General features: G+C 32.3%; 2 protein-coding genes and 2 long non-coding RNA genes across 8 annotated transcripts; 2 read left to right on the top strand and 2 right to left on the bottom strand.

Annotated features, from left to right (window-relative positions):
• The first annotated feature begins 21 nt into the window (after nucleotides 1-21).
• Nucleotides 22-3920, top strand: LOC105829286 (pyridoxal kinase). Its single transcript, XM_012668006.3, has 7 exons — nucleotides 22-262; nucleotides 881-980; nucleotides 1060-1203; nucleotides 1289-1409; nucleotides 2004-2146; nucleotides 2215-2394; nucleotides 2457-3920. The coding sequence occupies exons 1-7, from the start codon at nucleotides 170-172 to the stop codon at nucleotides 2582-2584; spliced, it is 909 nt and encodes a 302-aa protein (XP_012523460.1). The 5' UTR covers nucleotides 22-169; the 3' UTR covers nucleotides 2585-3920.
• On the bottom strand, nucleotides 3917-10018 carry LOC105829285 (DNA-directed RNA polymerase III subunit RPC2). The gene is made up of 9 exons (XM_028192557.2): nucleotides 9885-10018; nucleotides 8749-8903; nucleotides 8449-8655; nucleotides 6884-8364; nucleotides 6200-6792; nucleotides 5882-6134; nucleotides 5637-5801; nucleotides 4926-5056; nucleotides 3917-4362 (listed from the first exon to the last, which is right to left on the bottom strand). The coding sequence occupies exons 1-9, from the start codon at nucleotides 9897-9899 to the stop codon at nucleotides 3979-3981; spliced, it is 3384 nt and encodes a 1127-aa protein (XP_028048358.1). The 5' UTR covers nucleotides 9900-10018; the 3' UTR covers nucleotides 3917-3978.
• A 183-nt stretch (nucleotides 10019-10201) lies between these two features.
• LOC105834334 lies at nucleotides 10202-12855 on the top strand. Of its 5 annotated transcripts, none has more exons than XR_004963348.1 (3): nucleotides 10202-10339; nucleotides 11081-11528; nucleotides 11817-12855. It is a non-coding gene; the product is annotated as an uncharacterized LOC105834334 (long non-coding RNA). The 5 variants fall into 5 exon arrangements; XR_004963346.1 differs by lacking the exon at nucleotides 10202-10339 and having other exon boundaries at nucleotides 10896-11528; nucleotides 11817-12455; nucleotides 12548-12855; XR_004963347.1 differs by lacking the exon at nucleotides 10202-10339 and having other exon boundaries at nucleotides 10904-11528; nucleotides 11817-11998; nucleotides 12147-12855.
• A 587-nt stretch (nucleotides 12856-13442) lies between these two features.
• Nucleotides 13443-14840, bottom strand: LOC105829164. Its single transcript, XR_004963288.1, has 3 exons — nucleotides 14724-14840; nucleotides 14329-14463; nucleotides 13443-14179 (listed from the first exon to the last, which is right to left on the bottom strand). It is a non-coding gene; the product is annotated as an uncharacterized LOC105829164 (long non-coding RNA).
• Nucleotides 14841-16477: the final 1637 nt, after the last annotated feature.

Raw genomic sequence — 16477 nt, 5'->3', positions numbered from 1 at the left:
TCCGGGGGCCCGTGATTCTCAAATCACTCCACTGTTCATTAAACAGATTGCGTAATCGCCAACTTTAGGTCATTCGAGAGATCGGGAGCGCATAGTAGCAAGTGCCAGTTGTTGTCGGACGTGAAAGGCCGCAAGTGTATCAAAGGGAGTTAAAATCAGCTGATCGACCATGCGTTCCACGGAGACACCGCGCATCCTTTCGATTCAGAGTCATGTAGTGTCAGGTTACGTCGGCAATAAAAGCGCTACCTTCCCGTTGCAGGTGAAGAATTTCGCGACTGCACAGAAAAGTGTCGTGACTGTTCTCTTGTCAAATTCTCCGACAATTATATCTTCCTTATCTTCCAACTCGTGACTTTTGAGCGGCACAATCGCGATAGTTTGATATCTTTAATATAAATTGTTTTTAAATTAAAAAACATTTTTTGCATCGAGAGCACATAGAACATTCTTCTTATATAAATTAATATTAGCGAGAATTATATTTAAATAAAAAATAAATTTTAAATTTTAATAATATAATAGTTGATATAAATGCTAATATATAATAGTGTCGTTATGCTTGCAATTTTCTGAAAGTTCCCTACATACTTGCATCTTATCTCTGAAGATAAAATGGGAGTATTAGATAATAGAGATTCCAAATAAAATTCCAAGCACGACGCACATTACAATGTATATTAGTTAGCATTTATATATCAAAGCTACTATGTTTTAAACATTTTTTTTTATTAATATTAAATATAATCCTTGCTAATGTTCATTTATTTTTGATAATTTGCTGTTTAGAACAATTTAAATATTTAATATAAATAACAATCGAATAAACAATTTTACATACATAAAGCATAAGTGAATTAAGAAATCATTTTTTTATTAGCTATTAGGCTTTGAGGTTGATGCCATTAACTCTGTACAATTGTCCAATCATACTGGTTATAAAGCATTTAAAGGCCAAATACTCAATGATAAAGATTTAGGTAAGACCTTAACAGGAAATAGATAACGTTTACTTAACAATGCGATTGTAATATACTTTTCAATATAATTATTTTTTAGAGGACTTGGTTGATGGTTTAGCTCAAAATGACTTAGACAAATATACACATTTATTAACTGGATACATCGGTTCTGCCTCTTTCCTGAAAAGAGTGGCGTTGCTGATCACAACTTTGAAAGCCAAAAATCCAAATCTCACATATGGTACATTATTTTTTAGATTATTGGTAATTTTTGTGTTGACCAAATATTTTTGTGAATTATATCTATTATACTTGTTCAATGCTAGTTTGCGATCCTGTTATGGGTGACAATGGCAAGTTGTATGTCCCAGAAACATTGAAAGAAATTTATAAAAAGGAGATAGTACCACTGGCAGATGTAGTGACTCCAAATCAGTTTGAATTAGAGTATGTATATTAACTAATAATGATAATTATGGACTACATTTCATATATGTTTCATTACATCAATGCTACGCTTATATAAATCCTAATAATTTTTAGAAATTAATATATGCTTCTGATGAACGCATTGATTCATTTACCAAGATAATAAAAATATAAATCAAGATAAAAAAGGACCAATCAGAAGAGTCAAGCTAATTTATCAATTTCTTGACAGATCTTAATGAGAAATCATAAACTGATAACAAAGTCAAACGTTTCGACCTAAAAAAAGCTAATCTATAATGTGCTCTTTAAGTTCTGTGCGAACTATTTTATCAATCGTGTTTCCTGTTTTGTCTCTTGCGTAAACTTTTGTCGTCAATTTTAATAAAACAGTGCACGAAGAGGTAAAATGGCAAAAGGTAAAAAGTAACATCATAGATTGTAGATCTACATTATAGATTAGCCTTAAATGCGTTCAATCTGAGTGTGCTGGTGGAATAATATAATGATATAAATTATTAAAAATGTTAAAAAATGTCAATTACAAAGATTTAAATTACAAGATTTAAGTTAAAGTTTTCACACCCATTAAATTCTTACTTATGTTTTCAGATTACTTACAGATGCAAAAATTACTAATATGAATGAATTACAAAATGCAATTAAAAAATTACATCAGATTGGACCGAAAACTGTAGCGATATCGTCGACTGAGCTCAGCGATAAACTGACAGCGGTAGTGAGCACCGCGAAAGGTTGATTATGCACTACGCGATAAGATAAACTTGGAAATAAACATAGATTTACATTAGCTTTTTTTTAGACAATACGTTAATAAAAGTAGATATTCCTAAAATACCAGCGACGTTCACGGGTTCTGGAGATCTTTTTGCAGCATTATTTCTTGCTCATGTTTATTTGCAAAGTGACATGAAAGCTACAATGGAAAAAACTATAAATTCTTTGTATAGCGTGCTGCTTAATACGTATGAATATTCTAAAGGTAATTGGTACTTTTACAACAAAAAATACTTTAATATTATTATTAACACAATTCATTTGCAGTGTATGAAGATACCAAAGCACAACCAGCTAGAAAAATCGAATTGCAACTCATACAAAGTAAAAACAGTATTGAAAATCCAGAGATTCGTCTGTTTGCGGAATCTTTACAACAAAATGATGAGAAATGATTAAATTAAAAATACTTGAATATTGCTTTTAAGATAGATCTATCATGTAGAATTTTGTAGGTACCTAAGAGAGGCCCTATTTTATATATATATTTTTAAAACTTTATATTTTTTAATATTTTTTTTACATAGTACGAGTTCGCTAAAAACATGGTAAAGTCAGCCACTAGGAAGATTGACGTAAACGTATTCTGCATTATTGCAACAATCGAATTATAATATCGTAGGAGTAAAAATTTTCAGATCTAACAATTTAAATTATTTTTTTTAATTATAATGATCAACAACTTTACATTTTTAATATCTAGTTTTTAAAATATTTAAAGAATATATTGGAAAGTTTATATGAGAAGTCAAGTACATAAATTAAAGAAATACGAATTTAATGATTCGCGAAAATTTTTACGTTTTATATGCTTTCTATATTTAATTTTTCTCACAAAAATAGTCGGCAAACCGTTGATTTTCAATAAAAAATAAATATTATGTAAAAAAATTGAAATTTATATAGGACTATCTCTTAAATGTTACTTTTATCGTTTTCAATTTTTCTTAAGTACATATATACACTGAGAAAAAAATTGTTGATTTGATTTAAATTTTCAGCTTGATTAGATTTCTTTGGTTCAAGTATTTATACATATAACTTAAATATTTGAACTTTAAGTATTTATATATTTAATACGTAAATACTTAACTAAGGAAATTTTGAAAAATTTAGTCAAAATAATTTTTTTTAGCCTAGTTTGTATGAAATTGTTATCTCAGTAATGAAACATTTGTTAAAGGTATAATATAATATATAGTATAAGAGCGGCCGACTTGTCGTCGGTGAATTTAATCCCGTAGTCTGTGAATATACCTCCTAGATAACACAAAATCTAAAATCAAACGTTTTTTAAACATCATTTAAATGTCTGAGACTATTTTAGAAAATATGTCTTTAAGACATCTGACCTGATTTTAGATTTTGTATTGTCTGAGCTTAGTTTACGAAAGGTTAATTGAGAAGGATATAATGAAAAAATATAAGATAAATGATTTCGTGCGCGCGCGGTGATCCATTCATCAACTGTTACCAATTATCAATGGCATAACCAAATATTTGTTAAGTAGCATTTACGATAATGGAGATTTTTCCAATAATCAAACCTTAATGACCAATATATACCAATGTATGTCTTCCAAAAAGTATACAATCAATTATATATGTTTTATATATGTTACCTACAAAAGGCACGTATAACAAATTTTATTTTATATTAAAATAAATCTGAATAAATCTCTTGAAAATTTTGTGTTCATGCACGAACCAAATTTAAACAAACTGTTACCATATTTGAAGTCTTTTTATTGTTGAACCATAATCTTCATTTTTTACATTTTTTAAACTATCAATCACAATATTCCTTTAAGGACAAACGTGGTACTACGTTCATAGACTGTAGTTCTTGGAATAATAATTTACAAGCATAAGGCATTGTTATTGTCGAGACGGAAGAGCTAGATTGGCATCTCTGGCACCAACCATTGTATCCTATTAGACCGCATTTGTTACAAACATCGACCTTAAAAGCATCACTCGATATCATAAGCCTCTCTACTAATAACATACTAGCCCCGTAACCAATTAGACAGTCACGTTCCATTTCACCCAGTCGCAAACCACCTTCCCTAGCACGTCCTTCTGTCGGCTGACGTGTTAGGACTACCCTTGGTCCTCTGGCACGAGCATGTATCTTGTCTTGTACCATATGTTTCAATTTTTGATAATAAACCTACAATCATACAATATTATAACATAAATGTCAAAAATCAAGAAGCATTAAATTCATTATCTATGTTATAATTAAATCAATTATTTGAAAGAGTATAAATTATTATTTTATTCGAAAAATGTAATTATATAAAAATATTCTGTTATACCGTTTTAATTATGTTGAAAACAATTTTTACACAATATACTTTCCAACATATGTGTCATAAAAAAGAAAAATTGTATAATATTTACTTATTTTCTACTTGTATTAAAATAGATTCCTTATTTAGAATTATTTTATGTAATAATATCCAACAGACTTTCAAAAGTTAACAATACAATAATTTAATAAGGCTAATGAGTTTGATAAAATATGAGTTTTTATATTTTAATTTGCATTTATAATTATAACGTATATTCTCATTAAATGTTATTTAATTATCGTAAAGAATCGCTTTAAGTAACAATCTTTTCATCCTGCAAAGAGAGAGAGAGAGAGAGAAAGAGAGAGAGAGAGAAAAGAGAGAGAGAGAGAGAGAGAGAGAGAGAGAGAGAGAGAGAGAGAGAGAGAGAGAGACTTACTGGTCCCGAGTAAATGTATCCCATTAGCGGTCTTCCAGTCATACCATTATAGAAAAAATCTTTACCCAAATAATTATAACCATTCTTCGCCAACTCTTCGCAGATATCTTCCACTTTGGCGTTACTAAACGCTAAAAGCAGATAAAAATCACAATAAAATGAAATAGATCTGTTATTATCTTAGCATGTCACATCTTAAAGCATTCATAAAAATATAAAAATTTCAGATTGTTTTATTATATTTGAATATTTGTGTAAAATTTGAACATGTTTTCTTATTGGATGAAAAATTATTTAATTTTTTTGCTCTTAATTCTTGTGTAAATTGCGTTTTACAAATTTGATGAGATAGTAGCATTACAAATAAAATACAGAACCAAATTTTTTATTTATAATAAAACTTTAATAAATATTCGTGTAAAAATTTATTTAAATCCGCTTATTTGTTTAAATGTTATCTATCTAAAACTACAGTAAAATATTATTTACACTGTAAGTTATTTACACTACAAGTTAATATAAGCTAAATGATTCATTCATTGTTTTGATCTTTGCAGCTGGTTTTAGGATTAGGATTAGGAATTGACAAATTTTGATTAGTAAATGTAGTATTTACTAATTAAAACTTTTTGTTGTTAATTAAGAAAAAAAGAAGCTTGCAGTTTTAAAATTTCAATTTTAGTTGGTAGTCAAAATATCATTAAAATGTACCTGTAGAATCATGGAATCTTCCATTCACGACACCAGCTTTACCCGCAAGTACCTCTATCAGTTTACCAACTGTCATTCTAGAAGGAAAACCATGTGGGTTCATAATTATGTCGGGACACATACCATGATCGTTAAATGGCATATCTTCTTGCTCGACTATTAAACCTGAATGGACCATTACCAGAGATTAATACGTTTCTCTTGTATATGTTCTTGTATATGCAAAAATATCAAAATAATTGTACCTATAACACCTTTCTGTCCGTGGCGACTACTGAATTTGTCGCCGATTTCTGGTCTTCGAGTTTGCCTCAACAATAGCTTTACTAAAAAGGCATCATCCGCGTTCTTAGATATCATAACTTTTTCCACATATGCTGGGACTAAACCTTTGAATTGGATTTCTGCATTTCGATATTCCGTTTGAGTTTGTACATTGCCGGATCTCACCGGGCCGATATTCTCATTTGGCGCCGGCACCGACTTGTTTACCATTACCTACATATGATACAATATTAAACACAGACATATTTAATTGTCATTCAAATGAAAGAAATTCTTACCGTCTTATTTTCCACCATTTCACCAGGTGCTGCAATGCCATCACTGTCGAGGATTTCATGCTTCAATAAAGGCTTCTTAGTGTTGATGTCTATCGATGGTCCCATGATTCTGTCCTGCGTTTGATTGGCATACTTCTTCAGTGTACATTTTGCGTTTCGATATACTAGACATCTCCCGTATCCTCTATCAACAGAGGCTTTGTTAAAGATCAATGCGTCCTCGATATCGTACCCACTGTACGACATAACAGCGACAATTGCATTTTCACCGGCTGGCAATTTATCGTAATTGATCAACTCGATTGCTCGGGTTTTCACTATGGGTGTTTGCGGATACACCAGATTGTACATCACTGTGTCAATGCGATTACGCTGATTGTACCCTATGATTCCCATAGCCTGTTTACCCATAGCGCACTGATAAGTGTTTCTCGGGCTCTGATTATGATGGGGATATGGTATCAATCCGGCACACACCCCCAACACCGTGAACTCTGCGATTTCCAGATGCGTCGTGTTGTTATTGATTTCAGATTCCGTACAGGCGATTAAACTATCATTCTCTTCGTTTACATCTAAATATTCAATTAATCCTAAGTGCAGGAAACAGTTCAAATAATTACATAGCTCAAAAAGGAATATATACATGTATATGAATGCACAAAACAGGTTTAAATTACTTACCATCATAAAGGAAATCTTCAAACGATGTAATATTTCGTTCAAGATCTTCTATGCATTTTGGTTTAACAAGAGGCTTCCCATTTTTAACAATGATGCATGGCCTGCACAGTCGCCCACCGTCGGAGCTAATTTGAATGCATTTGTGCCGATGTTGCGTGTATATCGATACAAAACTGCTGATATATCCTTTTCTACGCAATAATCTAAATTGATGCACTAGTCTCTGATGATTCTGCACATTGCCTACCACGATGCCGTTCACGAAAACCGTGTACACATCTACGTTGGATAGCTCCTCTCCAGAGAGACCGTAAATGTTCTCCACGCCGAGATTAAGCACCAGCTTTATTATCGGCTCTTCTGGCACTTCTGTGGTGATGTGAGCCATCAGAGCCAGATTCTTCACTAAGCCGCAGGCTTCTCCCTCAGGCGTATCATTTGGGCACAGCATGCCCCATTGCGAGCCCTGCAATGAACGTGGACCAGAAACCTTTCTGGTCTTCTCAAACTGCGACTGGACTCGCGTCATCATGCCAAGCGCGGAGATGTACGACAGTCGTGCTAACACCTGCGTCACACCATGCCTCTCCATTCTAAATCTCTTGATTGTCCAGTTACCCGACGATATAGCGAATGCCAATCCATTGGTAATCAGGTCGTGTCTCATGTGCTTAGCTATGTCAAACGCAGCTGCTTTTATCTTGGGGATATTCTTATCAGCAATTTGCTTGAGCTCCCAATTAAATCTTTTGAACAGATCTTCGAACATAAGGGCGAGAAGGGAACCAGCCAGTTCCAGACGTTTATTACCGTAATAGTCCTTGTCGTCAATCAGACTGCGATCGGATTGCGCGTTTATAACTCTCCTGATCATCAGGGCGAGATATAGCGCCTTTGGTCTAAAATTGAAATCGATAACAGGTACGTGGGATAATATATTTGTTGCTAATGCGTCTTTCATCTCATCAGTAACGCGAGATTTTGGGACATAAAATCTCGTCTGCTTCCGTTTGCTGTTGAGGTACTTCAATGCCTGATCCTGCGAAAAAATATTCACATCTTCTCTCTGGCATTCCTCTAGACTAGCCGCAAACTTGTCCAAATATTTTTCTTGCGTCCCGACCATTTGCATGATCTCCAAATCGCTTATTATGCCCATAGCTTTAAAAATAATGGTTATCAATATATCATCTTGAAACATATTGTGTCTCAGGTAATATTTTCCGGATTTACCGACAACATTCGTCTTTGTCTTTTTGTCATGAGTAAAACTATTGCATGATGCGACGACGCAGTTTTTGCTGTCTTCCTCTAAAATTATTCTATTCCTGACCATCTGTTCTTGTATCAATATAACTTTTTCCTGGCCATTTATGATAAAATAACCACCAGGATCGTGCGGACATTCGTTTATTTTAGCTAACTGGGACTCAGATTTTTTAGTTAACACGCAGTTAGAACTGCGCAACATTATTGGCATCCTAGAAACACAATTACAATATCCTATTATATCTTAATATGTAAAACTCGTATGTATCTATGATTCTACTATTGCTGGTTCTTACATTCCAATGACCACTTTTTTCCATGTTCGCTGCCTTCCCCCTCCTTCCTTATTGTCCGGATTATTCCTTACATATTCAATTTCTACTTCAATTGGAGCAGAATAATTTAAATCTCTTAGACGGCACTCATGTGGTGTTGTATCATAATCTCGATTTAACGTACAACTATCTTGAAGTTTGGGTCTGCCAACTTGTATGTTTAAATATCTAAAATGTGAAAAAAACAACCATGTAGTTGATAATACTTTTATAATTGCACATCTTCTGAGCATATATGATATCATATAATATATTACTTACTTTAAATAAAAGTGTGGATCCTCATCACTTTGAATCTTTTCATTTGCCTTAACAATGTTTTTTATTTCCTCGTTAATAAAATAGTTATAAGAATCTATATGCTGTTTCACCAAACCTTTATTTTGGAGAAACGCTGCTACTAGTTTCCACTTATCCTAGTAATATTTAATACTTAATAATTCAGAACATAGCAAAATATTAGTAATAAGTTAACAGTAGGCTAACAAATTTGACTTCGCAAGTATCACAAATGTGTATTGCACCTTGTATTAATATAAATTCAGTAACAGTCGAGCATAATCTACTGTTAGTAGTGATAGTAACAATCTGTTTGATAGTTACTTCCATCTACTGTGTTTCCTTAAGCTTAGTTTTTATCAGTCGTTATGTGACAAATGCAGCAGAAGTAGAGCACACTTTTTCATCATAATATCACTCATTCTTTTTTTGCTATATATTTCTAACAAATCAGAGAAACAGTAGATTATGCTCGACTGTTACTGAATTTATACTAATACAAGGTGCAATACACATTTGCGATACTTGGTAAGTTTGGCTATTTGAGAATTAATTAGGAAACAATAATTATTTATGAATGGATAATTCATGTTAAAGCAAAGAGTTATAGTATTAAGTTAATGTATAGTGCATATATACATATTTACATTATAACAACTTTTTAAATTTTATGGATGTTATATATTTTGAAGCATAAGAATTAGATTCATCAAATAACAAGTATAAAGAAAAAGAGAAATAAAGAGAGAAAAAGAAAAATAAAGAAAGAGAAAGAAAAAAACAAGATAATATTTCTATTTGAATGGATTATTTAGTCTGTTCTTTTTAGCTGCACTGCTGCACTGGTGCAATAAATTAAATGGCCTGTTCTTTTTCGCAGCACTGCTGCACTGGCGCAACAAGTTAAAATGAGAAAAAATATATTTGTCTCACTTTAATTTGTTGCAACAGTGTACCAGTGCAGCTAAAAAGAACAGGCCTAAAAAGACAAATATATTTTTCTCATTCTAACTTATTGCACTAGTGCGGAAGTACAGCGAAAAAGAACAGGCCTATTATAAACTTCAGAATGTACAATATATATCTATAATTAAAAAAACAAAGCATTAAATATTTACCTCCATTTCTTTCATTTATTCTGTTGCTCACAATTGCGAAAATCGTGTTTAATAAATCGATTTGGTAATTATCATATTAGTTTAGCGACTTTACATCCAATATCAATAAAATTAACCTTATTCGTCACTAATTCCTCTTTATAAGCAAAGAGCAGCCTGAAACAGCTACCGCAGCCTTTTCAGGTCTTTTTCGTGACTAAAATGTGGATCATGTGGATGTGGTATCAGCGCCAAACCGCTAGAACTACGTACGACATTCACTGTCAATAAAATCGTTCTGTGTACGTCTGTAGATTTGTTGCGTTGCTTGAAATCCCCAAAATTTTTTTGCATTTTAAACGAGATAAATATACATATACTCGAACACTGGAGAAAGAGAAAGCAAAGATGTCGAGTGCGAAAAGTGCAAGTAACGCGACAGGCCCCGTGTCACACATCCACGTTTGAGCCAAAGGGTAGAAATACAATCTCGTAGAAATACAAGCTCTATAAAAGCGAAAATTCAAAGCTAACAACAAGACAAATTACCTTTGCCATCCTCTGTTCTATCCATTGGCCGAGACATCGTGGCTATATAATGCTTCCTCCCTAATTAGCCATGGCTATTTAGGTGCACCTAAAAAAAAAGTTGACAAAAAGAAACGAATTAATTAATCGACAGAACAAAGTTAAAAAATAAATAAAAGTGCAAATTATGAGAGATGCATATTATGCATAAGATGTCTTATTGCTAAATTACTTTTAACAATGTAATTTGCCTGACATTTGAATCCTGCTACTCAACCAAAATCACTCCTCAAATTTTTTCGCTTAGTTTGCGTCTGTTTTCTACACCCATTTTTTTATACACTATTCCCGAAGTTTACCTAATATCAACGGCAAATTCCGTAAAAAATTATAATATATTGTATGGTTTCTTGATTTTTTTTTATTGTTTCTTAATTGATTCTTAAATTTAAATTACAATTAAAAAAACATATAATGTAAAAAATCATTAACGTTTAAACGTTAAATAATTACTTCTATAAATTCAAAGAGTATAATATAATTAATTATACAAGTCTAATTCAAAATCGTCTGAATTGCTTTTTAAATATCTCATAATGGTAATCGTCCGTCGCCTTCTCTCCGTTATTTTTTTGTTTTCCTCGAATGTTTTTTTCTTTGGCACTTAGTGCATTTTTTCTTGTTACCAGATTCCTGCTGCAACATTTGGAAATCTGACTGTTCTGTGTTGACTAAAATTACAATAAATTTCATAATTTTATATCTAACATGAAGAAGTTAAATACAATAAATATAAAAACAAACAATGCGTAGTTAGTAAATGTCAATGTATTATAGTTAAATTTTTGATAACTTAGGAATATTATATTTATATGTATCGAGGACATTTAGTTGCTGCAATTTTGAGAGACATTACTTTGATGCAAGACTCTTACAATAGTTTACTGATCTTCAAGATAAATTGTATCAAAATATAGAAAGAAAACATGGTCTGGTCTCTATTGGCACTCATGGATTTGGATACAATTACAAAAAGGTCCATTTTTATATGATGCTAGACCACCATCAAGAATATAGTTCAAACCACTTAATCAAAATAAAGTGTATTCAGGGGAAGAAATTATGCAGTTATATGCAGTAAGTTTCTTTTTCTATTTCTCATTATGTATGTAAAATAATTACAATGTAATCAAATGGTCCCTTTTTTAAATTTTCATTCTGAAAGACCAAAGATCTGTCTCATGCAAATTATGAACTTAAAATCTGTATATACTATATCTGACTCAGATATAGTACATACTATATAGGATCAAATTCGCAATCTGTCATTTATTGCTCTCACAGCCATGCATTGAGATTCCAATTATTGTAAATAATTCTACATGTAGAAAATGATTCATACATATTCATGTCTAATGTTTACAGACACATGTGCAACTTAAACAGTACTTATACCTATCATAAAAGACAGTCCTGTTTATCCTATTATATATGATAGTATGTGATGGAGTTGTTTTACATCTGTCTCTTATTATTAATGGAAATTATTTAAAGATCACACTTAAAACAAAAAATTTATCAAGTGCACAGCAATTGATCTTACAAAGGTACATGCATTTACATTGTTTAATTTTAATCTATACATTTATTTGCAAAAATACATGAAATAGATGCTTTAAAAGTAAGATGCTATAATTAATATAAAATATATACGTTATATATTATAAATTATTACAAATTGTAAATAACTTGTAGGCAAAGATAGCGATGGATACTCTAGTTTGTGCATTTAGTCAGTATTGCAAGATCAAGTATGCAGTCGAAATTGTAAAAGTGGTATATTCCGATAATTAAACTTTCTATTATCCAGAATTAAAGTATCAAACGGAAGAAATCAGTTGCAATAAAGCGATTAATTACATTGGCATTGAGTACGTGATCACACCTTTTCCATCATGCACGTAGAATAATGATTACGAGATGACAGTTGCTGCTACCAACTAACAAGGGACCGAGAAATCTTAATCGCAGCACTTGCGGTTGCAAAGTAATAACATTTAAAAGGTGAAATAAACTCTGCAATTATATTCAGCCTTTTCATAATTGACGTATGTTACAATATATACTTAATCTTGCTACTTATTTTAATGATACAGCTAGATCAGGCGAACAAGAAAATAACATAGGGTGAAAAGTCGCTTTCTTCATCTGATGGTATCTCTTGATAACATAGTCGATTAGCTTGTTTAATCGCCGATTTTGACAAGCATGAATTACTACGTGGTTCGTTACCATGAATCACTTGAAAGAGGAGAAAGAAAAATAGAATACTCGGTATTATAGGCCATATTAGTCTTGTTCTTCATCGTTTTAATTGAAAATGTGACGATTTTGTGCTGAAAAAAATTACGTTAACAATCTTATGTAATTTAATAAAATAATAAAAAAGAAATTAAACAAAAAATTGATTATCTTAATCTTCGCTCAGAATATTTTCATTATCAAAAATTTCGGAAGAAACTGCCTCCACCTCTTCCTCCCTTTCCTTCATGTCCGTCAAACGCTGTCTATGCCGTTTCATTATCGCTTGTTGCATAATTTATTGTACTTCGGATGTGTGAATAACTCAGTCGCGTATTATTTTCTTCTCTCGAGCTACGACAAGATGCAGCTTGTTCGAAAATACTCCATAATTCATTAATGCTATTGGAGATTCAATTAAAAAATGTTTTTTAAATATTCAATAGATTTCTTTTGAATTTTTTAATAGACATTTGGTAATTATAGATTCTTACAGTACTAATATGTAAAAAGGATATCTTAATGGTACAATCATAAATATGTATATCTCGTATACGATCAATGTCTCATCTATTTAAAATAATTTAAAAAATGTAAAAATTCATAAACATACACTTTTAAGTTTTTAGAACAAATATACGTTTTTGAAAAAAAAAAGTATAATTGTATTTATAATTTATAATAATAATTTAATTATCGAAGTTTATATCATATAATGATTGTATCGTAAGGATTAATAAATATTTTAAATACTAGTGCAAGATATTTATAAAAAGAAATCTAAGTCCACAATAATATTACTAACTCGGTACGTATCTAGGTTTTTGATCTCTCATTTCAACAATTTGGAGCTGAAAGATAGTCTTTTGCGAATCATACATCTGGAAACAGAATTTTGCTGCCTCAGTGTTCTGTATACTGCAAAAAAATGTAGACAACATAAAGAAAACAAAAATAAAGACAGATAATCTTTATGCACATCACTGTATTAGTAGGGTGGAATGTAAGAGAATAATCATATTGAAAAATCCGATAGAAATAAAAGCTCTATAAAAGTAAAAATTCAAAGCTAAAAACAAGACAATTTACCTTTGTCATATCCTGTGTGCTACCTATTGAGTGATATTGTAGCTACACTGGCCTTCTTCCTAGCTACCTAAAAAAAGTTGAGGAAAAAAAAAACAAAATAATTGATGAAAAAAACGTTAAAAAATAAATAAAAATGCAACTTATGAGAGATGCATATTATACATATTAGGTAAGATGTCATACTAAGTCTTACTAAGACTGTTAACAAGGTAATTCGCCCGACATTCCTGCTGCTAGACCAAAATCACTCCTCAAATGTTCTCGCTTAACTTGCATCTAGTACTGCGTGCAATGCTGTTTCCTCTGGCAAGCAATACGATCCTTTATCATTATTCGTACTATTCATTACATCGTTATTATTTTTACTTTTGCGCTTCGACAATTCTACATAATTGACCCTGTAATTAGAAATAGTTACATAAAAATATAAGACGTAAATAAATGCAACGACTAATAATTCCAGTAAAATACATTCTCTTATGGCTGATTAAATGTCCATAATAAACGTAAGAGAGAAAGAAGCAAACGTCGCCGTACTGGTACGTACATTTCTTCGTCGCGTTTATTGGTCTCCATATTAAATTGAGTTCTACTGCTGGTGTCGTACGAGTCATTCAGCTTATATTTTGTATTCTTCAGCAGTTTCATATTTTCCTCTGGTTTTCATATTAAAGGGATCCGACTAAATTAACATAGACCTCGCGTTACTTCTCCAATATATGGTGAATTCCACTTTATATGTACATATATGTGTCTTACTCACAACACATCAGATACAACGCTTCTCCGAGCGCCAAACCAACAATATCGACGCCAGCCGGTCTCTCACAGAATTTCTGAATAATCTTTGTTTCCTCGACTTTCTACCTGAAATAAGTTTCCTCTTAATCTAAGTTCTATGCTACACAATTAATTAAAAACAGAATAATGTGGAATCCTAACTTGGACATTTTCTCTCCCTCGCTCAAACCGAGAAGCTTCGCGTTTCCTTAAAGGTTTCATCTTCTTCTTCTTCTTTTTAAACTGGATATTATGCGTTTCGTCGTCGTCGCATCCCATTCTTTCTTAATTAATTAAACCTGCTATATTAAACTACCTCCGTCCAAGTAAAATCAAAACAGGGGGATATTTTCAAGGTTAGTTTCGTCCGAAGGTTAGTTCCGTCGCGACGGAATCATTGGTCCCAAAACCGACTGGAAAAATTATTGTAAATAAAAAAATACATTTTTATTAAAAAACAATATTTTTCTGTTACTTTATATAAATTTAATGTATAGATAAAATAATTTATTTAATAATATAATATTTATGATAATTGTTTTCATAATATATATATCGAATCTATCGATTCAATTATCGATCGATGTGGGAGATCGATTTAACTCATATTTTAATGTACGCATACTTTTTATTTTTATGTAAAAGTAATTATAATTTGTGAAACATGAATTAATAATAATTAGCTTTATTAGTGTGAAAAACGCAAAGTTCAAAACGGTATATATATATATATATATATATATATATATATATATATATATATCGCAGAAGCACTCATCTTGACGCGTGAAGTTAGCGCTAGAGATGATCATCTCTGACTCGAGCCAACTTAACACAGTTCTCTGTTTTAAGGGTTCACATGCCTTCCGGAACGGAACGGGACGCTGGGTTCACTTTCTTTCCGGAACGGACGGGGTTCACTTTCTTTCCGAAACGGAACGGGACACATCAGCTTCCGATCGAGAGTTCTTCACAAATCATATACGGTAAATATGACGCATATTTAGCTTGTACTGCGTTTCATTCGAACGCGTATTCCTCGTAGCGTAAATCGCGACGTGTGGAACGGTCGGGCAATACTAACATGCGACAATAATTCCGTGCCAAAGTCGATCGCGCGGGAAAGGTACCCCCTTCGCCATATTAACAGCGTTCTCTCTTTATTTCACTCGCGGAATCCGTGACAATCAGTAGCAATTCCGAGGCGTATCGGCTCCGCGACGTGTAATCGCCGCGCGAAGTTAATCCGCACGATAAATGAAACTGCCTCATTCTAAACCATATTTACCTGTCATTTTCAGAACGCAAGGAATGTGGAACGACCCATCGCCGCAAGTGCTAGAACAAGTGCTATCGCCAAGTATGTATTTAATCGGTAAGTCTTATTAAGTTGAATTTGTGTTGTAATTCGCTCGAACGCGTATCCATACATCCATACTCGTTCGAACGCAAATCGCGATACGTTAATCGTGGCTCACGAAGTTGACTGTGGGCAGGAAAAAACTTCTATCGCCATTCTTAACTGCATTTTTTTCTCATTTTCAGAACGCGACGGAGGTGAAACGACCCGGCGCTGTATAGAACGGCATCGCAGATCATAATTGGTAAGTGTAACGTACACATCTCAGTAAGGCCAAAGGCAGAGAACGAGACGTAGGTGTCGCAGTCGTAGAGAGAAAAACGTAAGTCGTACACGTCGTAGTATACTATTCTAGACTCTAGAATAGTAGTATATTACGACTAACGTTTTTTTCTGCCTTACCCTACGACTACGACTACGACACCTACGTCTCGTTCTCTGCCTTCGACCTAAGCAAGAAATAATTTAAGATTTTGTAAATCATAAACAAATATTAAGATTTAATTATAACTCTACCGTAGTTTATTATAACATGAAAATAATATTAATAAGTATC

The sequence above is a fragment of the Monomorium pharaonis genome, chromosome 5 (assembly GCF_013373865.1).
Source record: "Monomorium pharaonis isolate MP-MQ-018 chromosome 5, ASM1337386v2, whole genome shotgun sequence".
Classification (NCBI taxonomy): domain Eukaryota; kingdom Metazoa; phylum Arthropoda; class Insecta; order Hymenoptera; family Formicidae; genus Monomorium; species Monomorium pharaonis.
Note: the sequence above shows the minus strand (reverse complement) of the source record. Positions and strands in the feature narration are given on the sequence as shown.

Excerpts from the sequence above, each read along its gene's own strand:
- LOC105829286 (XM_012668006.3), top strand. The coding sequence starts at position 170 with ATGCGTTCCACGGAGACACCGCGCATCCTTTCGATTCAGAGTCATGTA. Across the intron at positions 263-880 it reads GCGCTACCTTCCCGTTGCAG|CTATTAGGCTTTGAGGTTGA; the intron begins GTGAAGAATTTC and ends TTTTTTTATTAG. Across the intron at positions 2,395-2,456 it reads TACGTATGAATATTCTAAAG|TGTATGAAGATACCAAAGCA; the intron begins GTAATTGGTACT and ends ATTCATTTGCAG.
- LOC105829285 (XM_028192557.2), bottom strand. Across the intron at positions 6,793-6,883 it reads TGAAGATTTCCTTTATGATG|GATTAATTGAATATTTAGAT; the intron begins GTAAGTAATTTA and ends TCCTGCACTTAG. Across the intron at positions 5,802-5,881 it reads CGGACAGAAAGGTGTTATAG|GTTTAATAGTCGAGCAAGAA; the intron begins GTACAATTATTT and ends TGGTCCATTCAG.